We start from the raw sequence: 13105 nt of genomic DNA, 5'->3' as shown, positions 1-13105 counted from the left end.
GTAGGTGCTTAATAATTGTTTGCTGAATCAAAGTGAATCTGATACTGTGCAGTATAATAGATACTATGGTGATGAACTTAGGCTGCGTCAGATAATAGATTTGTGACCTTGGCCAAGCCACCTAACTTTACCTCATTTTCCCCATTTGTAAAGTTGTATATCAGGTGGTCAGTGGCCTCTAAAGTCCCTCCAACTCAATGAGCCTGTAATCATTTCTCTGCTTGAAGGTACATGTCACATTAAGTATTTGAGACTTAACTGTGCATCCCAGTTTGCTGTAATGCCCTAACAGAAAGTAGTTGTTCAGTCACACCCACCACTTCTTGACCCCATTTGGGGTTTTCTTGACAGAGATACCACAGTGGTTTGCCATTTTGTTCTCCAGCTTATTCGACAGATGTGGAAACTGAGCCAAACTGGGTTAAGTGACTTGCCCAGGGTCAAACAACTAGTGTCTGAGGGCAGATTTGAACTCAGGAAGATGTCAAGCCTAGTACTCTATCCATCGTGGCACCTACTTGCCCTACAAAAATGCCTCCGCTGAATCAGCACCACCAAAAGAGGCAGAGTTTTTCTTTCTCCAGCATAGTCCATTACCTCTATCACCATGATGGTGAAGCCATGACACAGGTGCTGGGGCAGCATAGAGGGAGGCTGCTCTGTTCCCCCTCTCCACAGCACTTGAGGACAGTTTTTGCTTGCCCCACCCCTCTGTCCAGCCACCCAATGCGGGCACTTCCTCCTTCTGTTGTCTGTGGTAATGCTGGGGGGCTCACAGGCAGCTTGAAGTTGCAGTTGGGCACAGGATCTAGAAAACATTCGCCAATGCTGCTCTATCAGGTGGTCACAGAATACATGGGCAGTGTTTTTCCTCCCAATAAAACACTACCCACCTGGCCATTTTTAAAAATTAGAGTAATGCCATGATGCTTTTATGCACAAATGTCTATGTCATATATTTTGCTCGAATGATGTTTGTTTTAAATACAAATGTAAAGTAAAATGTTTATGCTGAGGACTCTGGCTTGGAATAAGAATTGTCCATTTGTTTATAGAAATCTCAAAGCGTTCGTCTCTACCATGTTGAATTGGGACATGATGGCTGCATAGGCAATATTTTAAAGAACCACTATTGCTAGGATGTGATTGAGACACAGTTAACCATTGTATTTTATGGAGGAATTTCACAGGTAAAGTTTTTTAAAAAAGGCATTGATTCTAAGCAAAAGGGCCCACGATTCATGTACTTATATAGCTACTGGACTTGGGACCTCTGAGACTTTAGAAAGAACTTGCTTCTTCAGAATTTCAGCCCCCACCTTTATCAGCACTCGCATCTCTCAGTCTTTTCTCTCTCTTATACATGTATATTGTTTATTTCCTTTTCCTTCGTAGTGAGATAACATATTAAAAAGGAAGCAGTAAATACCACTATCTATTTCCAACAAGAGGACAGAAACCATGACCTCTTGCATTCTTTCCCCATCCGGCCTTATAGATCAGATGATATTTTTTCACACTGCCTAGATAAAAATGCAGACATCCTTAGAGAAATCTTCTATGAAAGGGCCGCCTCATCATAGAGGAAGAAAAGTTGAATCTTGAGGGCAGGAACTGGCTTCTTTCCCCCCCACCCCTTTGCATCTCTGGTTCCTGGAACACTGCCTGACACATAGTAGGAGCTAAATAAATACTTGTTGAAGGAATGAATGAAAAACAGTTCTCATCAGAGTTTGCCAAGGAAAATGCCAACTCTGAGTCCTCACTTCTGCAATGATTTCTCACTTCCCCCACAATTTATCTGACCGCTGGAATCCAACAGCTCTTCAGTAGGTCTGATTGGGAAAGCACTGCCAGTTCAGATTTCCAGGGGAGATAAATTACCCTTTTTAGCTCTGCTTTGATGTGACTGGCTGGAGGCCTACTCCCTGATGGCAGGTGGCACTGGCAAACCCAGTAGGCTGCCATTTGTTTGAGGCAGTTCCTTCTGTTTTGGAGCTGTGGGGGTGGATGAAGGGGTCAGAGTTTGGGGAAGTGGCACATTGTGTAGTTTTGTGATTTACCAGGCATGTGTGGAGGTGGAAGTTCTTGACAAATGAAGGAAGCTGCCTGGTAGTGGGTTTTTTTCTGCTTTGCTAGGATTACAGAAGGAATGTCCATGTTCTGAGAGGGGGATGATGGCCTGCCATCTTCTAGGAGTGATACAATGTCTAGTAGGTCCTATGGCTCCAAGTGCAATGCTGTTTCCATTAAACTATGCTGTTTGCTTGAGTGACAAATGCCCCTATAATGTGGTACAATGGTAGAGTTGGAGTCTAAGGACCTGGGTTCAAATCCTGACTGTCACTTATATTTGATCTGACTTAGGGTAAGTCATTTCACTTTCTCTAGGCTTCAGTTTCCTTAAAGATAAAATAAGATGAGGGGAAGGTGTTGGACTAGATGACCTCTGAGGTCACTTCTAGTTCTAAACTCATGATTCTAGGATCCCCAGTGTCTTTTTTCCCCTCCTAAACCCTTACTTTCTGTCTTAGAAACAACTCTATGACAGAAGAGTAAGAGCTAGGCAAATGGGATTAAGTGACTTGCTCAGGGACACACTGCTAGGTAATGTCTGAGGCCACATTTGAACCCAGGGCTCAACCCCTGTTTCCAGGTCTGATGCTCTATATGCTGTCACCTACCTGCCCCTCCTGATTTCTTATAAGCATTATAAGGCAGGGGGTAATGGCAAGGTCTAGATGGTAGTGGTTTATGGTACTAGTGCAAGCCACTGAGTAAAACTGGGAAGAAGGACTTGCTGCCATATTGGGCAGGGCTGGGTGGCATGGCAGTGGCAGACAGATCACCTAAGCCTTCCAGATGTACTGATTCACAAGAGTCTGTTGGACAGGATGCCTTGAATATCGTGCCATGACTCGAGTTCTTTGGAGATCGATGGAGCATAGATTTAGAGCTGGAAGGAATCTTCAAGACTGTCTAGTACAGTGATAGGTATGGTGATGGGCAAACTATGGCCTGTGGGCCAGATGCAGCCCCCTGAAATGTTCTATCTGGCTGCGCAACATTATTCCTAATCTCACGAATACAATGAGTAGGATACAATACAATGAAACTTCGAAAGAGTTGCCTTAGAAACAGACTGATAGATGAGCATTTCCTTTCCTTTGGCCCCCTCTTTAAAAAGTTTGCCCATCACTGGCCTAGTACAACCCCCTCATTTTATAGATAATGAAGTTGAGGCCCAGGAAGGTTAAATAATTTGTCTAAGTTTGTAGAGATTCTGTCAGAAGTGGGATTTGGACCAGGTCTCTTAACTACAGAGTCAGGAGTCTTTTCACTGTCCCAGGAATGAATGGCAACAGGCACATAGATCTACCCCTCGATGCCCTGTCCCCTCTTCTTAAGTCCCAGCATATGGAGATCCCAAATCTCAACTTTATATTTTTCTCAGAAGCCCAAAAGCATTCATCAGCATCCCAGAAACATACCGATATCCTTCGGAAAGATTTGAATTCAAGGTAAGTAAGATGCTCAGACAATTCTTCTGGCTCCAGATGATCAAAGAGAAGTGAGACTTTCCGTTTCTTACTGGTGTTGGGCTTTATCCTTTGAGTAAGCTTCCTAGACCAGTCTCGGGCATTGCTTTTGTCATGTGAGTTTTCAAGACAGACAGAATTGGGAGGAGATGGAGAGAAAAAAAGGTGACAGGAGGAGATGGAGAAAGAGAGCCGAGGGCATGGGAGGACAGAGGGGAGAGAGGAGGGAGAAGAGAGAGAGGGAGAGGGGAGAAAGGGAAAGAGAGTGAGAGTGAGTGAGAGAGAGAGAGACAGAGTAAGAGAGAGAGGAAGAGGGAGAGGGAGAGAGAGAAGGGGGAAGGGAGAGGAAGAGAGAGAAGGGGAGAAGGAGAGGAAGAAGAGAGAGGGAGAGGGAGAAGAAAGAAGGAGAGGGAGAGGGAAAGGGAGAGGGGACAGAGAAAGAGAGAGAGAGAGAGAGAGAGAGAGAGAGAGAGAGAGAGAGAGAGACAGAGACAGAGAGACAGAGAGACAGAGAGACAGAGAGACACAGAGAGAGAGAGAGACAGAGAGTAAGTAAATCAAAGTTGCTTTTTACAGAAAAACAACTCTATTAACATTTCCCCCAAAAAATGTAGATTGCATTTCTTTGGATAACAGTTTCCCCAAACCAATTTTTTTAAAAAAAGATGACTACGACCAAGAAATCTTATTGGTTTTCAATAAGCACTTCAAACAATGCTCCCAGGAAAAATGAATTTACTTCAAGCTAGTGGAAAAAAGCCCAATTACAGGCACTAGTTACAGTTTCAGCTCCTTCAAAGTACTCCTTGTCTGATTAATGGCTTCTGTGACCCTAGATGTGGTTTGGAAACTTAGCTGTAGTGGATGTATATGTATGTATAGATGTATATAAAATTAACAATAATGGGATAGCATCTTTATCCAGCTTTTTTTTTTTCAGAAAGAAAAAAATCTCCATTGATTGGTACAGTAGTTTCTAATAATTTCCCTAGCAAAACACTTTGGGAATTGTAATATAGTAGTATAAATGAAATGCTAATTTAGGAGTAAAAACAACATTCCCCCCTTGAAAAATGGAAGGAAACAGAAGAAATCAAACTGTTATTACTACTGAAAATTTGGCACACATAAGTATTTTTGATTCATCCAGAATTTCCTATTTAACAAATTAGAAGCAAAGGGTTGTTAGCATCAAGGTTTTCTTTGAGCATCCCTATTCCCATCACGTCTAATACCAGAGCTCTGTGGGACATACATGTCCTAGGCAAATGTGCAGAGGGATACTTTAGCATTCCATACAATGGTATGGAAATTCTCTTGGATTCCTTAAGGCAACCAAGCGTGTTGGCAAGACACAGGCATCTCCCCTTGAAATCAACCAATAGCTTTCTAAGTCATTTCTCATTTCCTTAACAGATAAAAGCAAAAGCTAGTCAGAAATATGAAATAATTTCAAAATTGCTTATTTGAAATGTGATTTGGGACTAAACTTTGGGGAGTGTTCAACTAATGGGAGTCTTGGGTTCTAATCCTAATTCTACCATCTAACTAATTATGTGATCTTGGAGGAACCTGTCCTATAACTTTTCTTAATTTTAGTTTCCTCATTTACAACATAAAGGACTAGATGGTTTCCAAGCTCCCTTCCATTTGAGCATGCCTCCTAATCAACTTCTTTTTACGGGGAGGGAAACCAAGGTTCAGAGAGGCTAAAATTGTTCACATATACACAGGGCATCCTAAAGGTCTTTTTATTTTTTTTAAACCCTTACCTTCTGTTTTAGAATCAATACTGCATATTGGTTTTTTTTGAAGGCAGAAGAGTGGTAAGGGCTAGGCAATGGGGGTTAAATGACTTGCCCGTGGTCACACAGCTGAGAAGTGTCTGAGGCCAGATTTGAACCTAGGACCTCCTGTCTCTAGGCCTGACTCTCAATCTACTGGGCCACCCAGCTGCCCCCATCCTAAAAGTCTTAGTGAAAAGACTTTTTTAAATTATTATTTTTTAAACCCTTATCTTCCATCTTAGAATTGATACTAAGTATTGATTCTAAGGCAGAAGAGTGGTGAGGGCTAGGCAACTGAGGTTAAGTGACTAGCCCAGGGTCACCCAGCTTGGGAGTAGCCGAGGCCAAATTTGAACCCAGGACCTCCTGTCTGTGTCTCTCTATCCACTGAACTACCTAGCCACCCCAATTTTAAGATTATTAAAGCTTAAACCTATTAAAACTTAAACTGTATTAAGACTTTTGGGGTATGCTGTAAAGAGGTTTTTTGATTTATAAAATCTTTTCCTCCTAACAAATCTGTAAAATAGTTATTATGGTGTATTATTGTTCCTGTTTACAAGGAAACCAAGTTAAATAAGCTTTACAGTCATAGGGTCAGCACTATAACAAAACTAATCTATGAACCGAAGTCTCTTGTCTAATACTTTAAAGACTATCTTAAAATCATTTAGTACAAATTTAATATTAAATATTAGTACAACTAAATTGGATTGTTCCTATTTACATTTAAATACATTTACTTCAAAGCATAAGAGTCATAACATCAATTTACACAATCTAAATTTCTATCAGGATTCTGTGCTCACTCTTTTATTTATTCTTCCTCTTACTTGGTCACAGTTAGTGTGTATTCTGTTCTTCTAGCCTTGCTTTTCCCCACTCTATGATTTCATAAAGTTCTTTGTAGATTTCTTTATATTCATAATATCATAGATTTAGAGTTGCAAAGGATCTCAGTGGCCAGTTTAATTTTTCAGATGAGAAGATGAGATGGAGAGAGATTAGGTAGTCTACCCAAGGTCACATAGGTAAAATGTAGCAGAACCAGGATTTGAACCTGGGTCTACAGTCTCCAAATCCTTCAAATTTTCCACTGTAACGTGATATTATTAATTTTATTATATTATTTTATTACATTAATATTGCAAAAAATGTAATCCTTCTATTGCTAGAAATTTAGGTCACTTTTAATTTCTTGCAACTATAAATAATCCTGCTCTGAAAATTTTTGAAAAGATAGTTTTTAAAAATTATAGGAGTATTTTTGACAATGGAATTATTCAGGCATATGATTTATTTTTTAAACTTTTCCTATGTACTGCCAAATTGTTCTCCTAAACAATTCTGCAAGTTTGCTATCTCACCAGTTATTAATGAAGGTACCTGTTCCACCACAACCATAACAACGCTGAGTTTCATTGCTTTAAATTATTTTCTTACATTTGGAAGGGTGGCAGCTTGGTACCTCAAAGTCGTGTTAACTTGCATCTCTTTGAGTGCTGAGGTTGAATGTTTTTTTTTCCAAGCAATTGTTAGTGATTTGTTTTCTCTTCTAGAAATTATCTATTCTTATCTTTGATCATGTTTATGGTAGGGTGGTAATGACTGTAATAATTGGCCATGTTTATCCTTTATGGTAACTGCTAATTTTTTATAGTTCCTTATATTTTTTAGATACCAAGTTTTTAATCTATCATATTTGTTATGTTTTTTTCCAATCTGATTTCTTTAATTTTTTTTGTACAGTTTTTAAATTTTAATGTGGTTGAGCACACTTGCTTTGTCCTTAATAATACTTTCTCTTTGTTGAATTAAAAAAAAGGCATTTCTCCTCCACAAATGAAGTAAATACATTTCACCACTGTCTTCCATATTTCATTTTCAGTACTTATTTTTGTTTGTCTCTCTCTGGGTAGAATTCATTGTGTTATCTGGTATGAGATTTGAGTTTAAATCCATTTTCTGCCAATCCAAGTTCCTCAAGAACATTTGTTAAATAGTAAACCATTTCCTCAATTTTTATATTCTATAGTCATAACAAACACTCATCTTTTGTATATATTTGCTTAGATATCTGTCACTTTGACTCATTTTTTGGTCCAGCACTAGATTTTTTTATAATTGTTTTGTAATAGGTTTTAAATTCTGGGAGTTTAAACCATTTTCTTCATCCCTTTCCTTTCTTCCACCACTTCCTGTCCAGGATGTCCATTGATATTCTTGCATGTTCATTTTTTCACATGCATTTTACTATGGTTTTATTCCTTCCACAAAGAAACCCATTGCTTGTTATATTGTCCAGTGCTCCTTCTGCTATCCCATTCTTACGGCAGCCAACCATCACAGATTAGGACCAGTGAGTCATCCATAAAAGCCAGTTTGGGGATCAGATTTATTCTGCTTGGTCCCAGAGGATACAACTAGGATCGATAGATAAAACTGCAGAGAAACATTTTGCCTTATGTAAGGGAAAGATTCCTAACAATGTTCTTTAGGTCCCTTCCAACTCTTAAAAATTCTGTGAATGTCCATTTTCAACATCTTGCATTTTATTACACAATATGTAATCCCCTGGAGTAGGGCAGCTAGATGGTTCAGGGGACAGATTGTTGGACCTGGAGCCAGGAAGACCTGAGTACAAATCTGGACTCAGACTCTTACTATCTGTATGACCTTGAGCAAGACACTTAACTTCTGTGTACCTAGGAGGCAGCTAAGTGGCTCAGTGGATAGCATGCTGGTCTGCAATCAAGAAGACCTGAATTCAAATCTAGCCTCAGACATTTACTAGCTGTGTGACTTTGGGCAAGTCATTTACCCTGTTTCCCTTAATGCATTAGAGAAGGAACTAGTAAACTACTGCAGCATCTTTGCAAAGAAAATTCCATGGACATCATGGTCCATGGGGTCATGAAGAGTCAAACACAACTCAACAACAACAGCAATACTCCCTTGGAGTAGGGTGATGAGGAAAGCACTATAATCTCTTTTCTAAAAGGAATATGGAAACAAAAAAGATACCCATTTCCCCAGGATGGGCTAGTCAAAATTGGAGATGAGTAACCTATGGGGATGAGTCTGAAAAACTCTGATTGTTTCTTCTAGATTGAGGGTTCTAGGATTCTAAGACAGGTATCCAAATATTTCAAGTTCTGGATCTGGACTTCGAGGACCTGAGTTCAAATATCAGCTCTTCTGCTTACTTCCTGTAAGGTTTTGGACAAATCACTTCATTTTTCTGGTCCTTAATTGCCTCCTTGGGAAAAATTAGGGGATTGGACTAGACCTTTAAGGTCCCTGGACCCTTTTCAGCTCTAAAGTTAAACCTATGGCCCTATACCATGTTTTTTTAAAAAATCCTCATCTTCAGTTTTCGAATCAATACAAGTATTGGCTCCAAGGCAGAAGAATGGTATAGGCAAGGTGAATGGGGTTAAATGACTTGCCCAGGATCACAGCTAGGAAGTTTCTGAGGACAGACTGGAACCCAGATCATCCCGACTCCAGCCTGTCATTCTATCCACTGAACCCCCTAGCTTCCCTTCCTATACTATGTCCATCAAATAAGATAAAGCACTTAGCACTACCTGGCACACAGTAGATTCATAGTAAATGCTTGTCATCCCCATCCCTCACTGCCTCATCAAATTTTTACTAGCTCCTTCCAACACAGCCATGGCTGAGAGCACCATTACCATCATCCCTATCATGATCATTGAAATTTATAAAGCATTTTTTACATTTTTGAAAAAAGATTTTATGTGATCTTCATTTCAGCCTCACAACAAACCCATGAAAGTAGGTATTATAGTGATTATACCCATTCTACAGATAAGCAAACTGAGGCTCAGAAAGATTAAAGGGCTTGCCCATAGTTATACTTTCTGTATTATTATCTATGAAAAGTCAGTATCCCTCAACTTGTTTTTTTTAAACTAAGATTAATTTCTATCTCTAGTCCAAGAATTCATTTCCAGCTACTTTGCCAGTCTATTTTCTTCTTCACTTCCTAGTTAAAGAATCAAGTCTTTTCTAAAAGCAAAAACTTTTTATTAAGTAACGTGAGTCATCCTGACAGACAGGAGGGCTTCTCTGAACAACTTTGCTCACAGCAGTTATCAGCAGTTGCTGCTGCTATGGCAGCTTCCCTATGACTGTATTACAGAAGCAGTGTGACTTTGAAAGGTTACTCCAAACCTAGACACTCACATTTGAGTTGTGTCAATTAGGCGGCAGTGTAACTCCTCACCGTTAGCTTTCACCAATTCCTGAAACTCCTCCATAGTGTTTGTCAAGCTGGCATCCAATTTAAACATGACCCAGAATTCCGTTATCCAATATCTACAAGGTGGAGATTAAAAAACAGGCAGTTCAGAGTCCAAGGAAGAAAGGCCTTTTTCTCTTTGAAATTCCAACAATGGTGGTAGCAGGTTTATGGCTTAAAGAGGCCTTAGAGAGGGAGAAAAAAATAGTGGAGTCTGCTTTTTATCCATTTTTTGGTTTAAGTAGGTGAAAAATAAAGAAGGCCCTGACATTCACTTGACTTTATGCACAAAAACACATGAAATTCAGATGAATGTGGATTCAAATTGAAGGGATCCTTTATCATCTCTGGTCACAGCCACTTATACTGGATGTCAGACTGATGAGAGGATTCCAGGATGAATCTGCGTACTATCTTGTACTTAAAAGCAGTGGCATTAATAAGCTCAGTCACATGGAAGAGAAAATGAGTATGGATTTCCAGAGTAAACATTCTGTCATTTACATTCCAACTCCCCGAGATATATGCATGGAATGAGAGGGAAAAGGTGGTGGCATCCTGAGAAAGAAAGCAATGGTGTCTCCCATTCCCCATAGACTGGCTTCATTTCTCTCAGCTCTGGAAAATCACTGACATCAAACAAAAATCTTACCTTACAAAATAGCAGATCTTCAGACAAAGCCCAGATGAATGCTTGGCCAAAGCATCCTTATATGTAGGGATCAGGTTAAGGAAAAAAAAGGAGCCTCTGCTCACCACAGTAACATAAGACAACTCTTCTAGTAGGAGATACAAGTCCTTACAAAATACCTTTTCTAGTACTCAAGCACCAGATGTTCTCCTTTTTTTCCGTCTTCTCCATCTGCCTCCCCGTCTTAAGATGTAATCACTGAGTAGTCTCTTTTTTATTGATTGGTTTTCTGGCTAATATGTGAATGGTTTTCTGGCTAACCCAATAGTTTGTTGTAGTTCAGTCATTTCAGTTGTGTCCAATTCTTCATGACCTTTTGGGGTTTTCTTGGCAGAGATACTGGAGTGGTCTGCCATTTCTTTTTCCAGCTCGTTTTACAGATGAGGAAACTGAGGCAAACAAAATTAAGTGACTTGCCCAGGGTCACACGGCTAGTAAGTGTCTGAGGCCAGATTTGAAATCAAGAAGAGGAGTCTTTCTGAAGCCATGTCTGGTGCTCCATCCATTGTGCCACCTAGCTGCTGATATGGTCCCTTCATGGAGATTGGAATATGATAACAAGTTAAAACAGGCACACATCATTATAGAATTAGAAAGAAATAAGGGCCATAAGGGCAGCAAGGAGGCACAGTATGGAGAGTTCTGGGCTTGGAGTCAGGAAGATCTGAGTTCAAAATCCAACCTCAAAAGACTTCCTAGCTATGTGACCTTGTGAAAATCACTTAAACTCTGTTTGCCACTGGAGAAGGAAATGGCAAAGTAGTCCAGCATCTCGGCCAGGAAAATCCCAAATAGGGTCACGAAGAGTTAGTCATGCCTGAAATGACTGAATCACCACAGTAAAGGACCATAAGAGAGACAAGAGAAGAGCGGCACTAATGGAGAGCCATACTCAGGAAGTGTTGGGTTCAAGACCTGCTTCTGATATGTACTATGTGATTAAGGGCAAATCCCTAACAAGGAAGAGGAAAAAAGGAGGGAAAGAAACAAACATTTATTAAGTACCTGTATGTGCAACACATTGTGCTAAACACTTTACAAATACCATCTCATTTGATTTGTTGCTCACAACGGCCTTGTAAAGTAGATGCTATTATTATCCCCATTTCACAGTTAAGGAAACTGAAGCAACAGAGAGGGTAAGTGACTTGCTCAGGGTCATACAGCTAGTAGAAGATGAAAGGAAAACTAGAAAGCTGTGGCTCAATTCGGTAAGGATAGCATCAGGAGTTCTAAAGCTGAGAGTGAGCTGAGGCTGCCAACTAAAGCTTAAGACAGGGGGCATCTGGATGGCTCAGTGGATCGAGAGCCAGGTTTAGAAATGGGAGGTCCTGGGTTCAAATGTGACCTCAGACACTTCCTACCTTGCGACCTTGGGCACATCGCTTCACCCCCATTGCCTAACCCTTACTGTTCTTCTGCCTTGGGACCAATACACAGCCTTGATTCTAAGGCAGAAGGTAAGGGTTCAAGCTTAAGACAGAGAAAATGTTTTTTAAAATCTGTCTTGAAGAAAAGGAGTAGGGTAGAACTGTCACTGAGGATGGGGGTATAATAAAATGGATGACAGAGAGAAGTCCAAGCTGTTAAACTCTGATTTTTGCATGTTTTCTCTGTCACAGAGAGAATAAAGTTTCGATAGGAAAGGCCAGAGCAAAAATGGCTAATGGGGAGTTGAACCCCAGATAAATAGGGGGATAAATCTCCTAACTCTCCTTTAAGAATTCAGGTCATTGCAGTCCTAAAGACTCATGATGAAAACTGCCATTCTCCTCTGGAAAAAGAACTGATGGAGTCTGAAGGCAGACCAAAACATACTATATTTCACTTTCTTCTTTTTATTTTTGGGTTTGAGATCTCTTCCCCAAAATGAATAATATGGGAAAATATTTTACGTGATTGCACATGTAAAATCTACATCAGGGTGCTTACTGTCTCAGGGAGTGGGGAGGAAAGAAAAATTTGGAGCTCAAAATTAAAGAAAAAGAAAGTTAAAAATTATTTTTACATGTAATTAGGGAAAAATAAAATATTATTTAAGAAACTCAAAACATTCAGTTCAGATGAATTACATCCTCTGCTACTAAAAAGACCTGGCAGATAAGATTTCTGAGATGTTTCTAATAATCTCAAAGAGACCATGGAAAGCAAGATAGAAGGCCCAGTTTGACAGAGAAGGGTAGATGTCTCATTTTAAAAAGATGAAAGATAATGAATTCTGGAAACAATAGAAAAGTGAGTTTATATCTGATTCCTGGCAGAAGTATTAAAAGTTAGGGTTAGGGAAAGCTTGAAAAAGAAGTGGTGGTGGTGGTGACAAAAGACCCAGCGTGGCTTCATCAGGATTGTTCCATGCCAGAATCATTTTGTTTTTTTAATGACAGAGGGAATACTACAGATCTACTTTACTTAGATTTCGACAAAGCATTTGGCTGTATCTATCACGTAATTCTGGAAAATATGTGGGTGGGATAATATAGTTGGGTGAATTTGAAACTGTAGTAATGACTGGACCAAAAATGTAGCCACAAAGAAATTAATCCCAACTTGAAGTGAGCTCTCCAGGCCACATGAACTTAGTCCTGTGTGGTTTAATGTTTTCCACTGGTGGCCTGGGTAAAAGCATAGATGGCATGCTTATCGAACAGTAGATAATACAATGCGGTAAGGATAGCTAATTTATCAGATGACAGGCAGAATCTCCAAAGGTTAAAATACTGGGGGAAAGTTCAGTGAGATGGAATTTAATGAGGATGAATATACTCTTATGCCTAGATTCATAAGTGCAAGTTGGAGGCAGTGTGGTTACATAGCATTTCTT

At 39.8% G+C, this 13105-nt stretch overlaps 1 protein-coding gene across 1 annotated transcript in view; it reads right to left on the bottom strand.

Annotated features, from left to right (window-relative positions):
* Positions 1-13105, bottom strand: part of RASGRP1 (RAS guanyl releasing protein 1) — a 121198-nt gene that overhangs the window by 27716 nt on the left and 80377 nt on the right. Inside the window, exons 4-6 of the mRNA XM_044665137.1 lie at positions 10246-10308; positions 9539-9670; positions 3492-3645 (exon numbers count right to left, since the gene is read on the bottom strand). Coding sequence (XP_044521072.1) covers positions 3492-3645; positions 9539-9670; positions 10246-10308 — 349 coding nt within the window. The remainder of the gene's footprint in view (positions 1-3491; positions 3646-9538; positions 9671-10245; positions 10309-13105) is intronic.

The sequence above is a fragment of the Gracilinanus agilis genome, chromosome 2 (genome assembly GCF_016433145.1).
Source record: "Gracilinanus agilis isolate LMUSP501 chromosome 2, AgileGrace, whole genome shotgun sequence".
NCBI classification, from domain to species: Eukaryota; Metazoa; Chordata; class Mammalia; order Didelphimorphia; family Didelphidae; genus Gracilinanus; species Gracilinanus agilis.
This window is presented reverse-complemented; position numbering and strand designations above follow the sequence as displayed.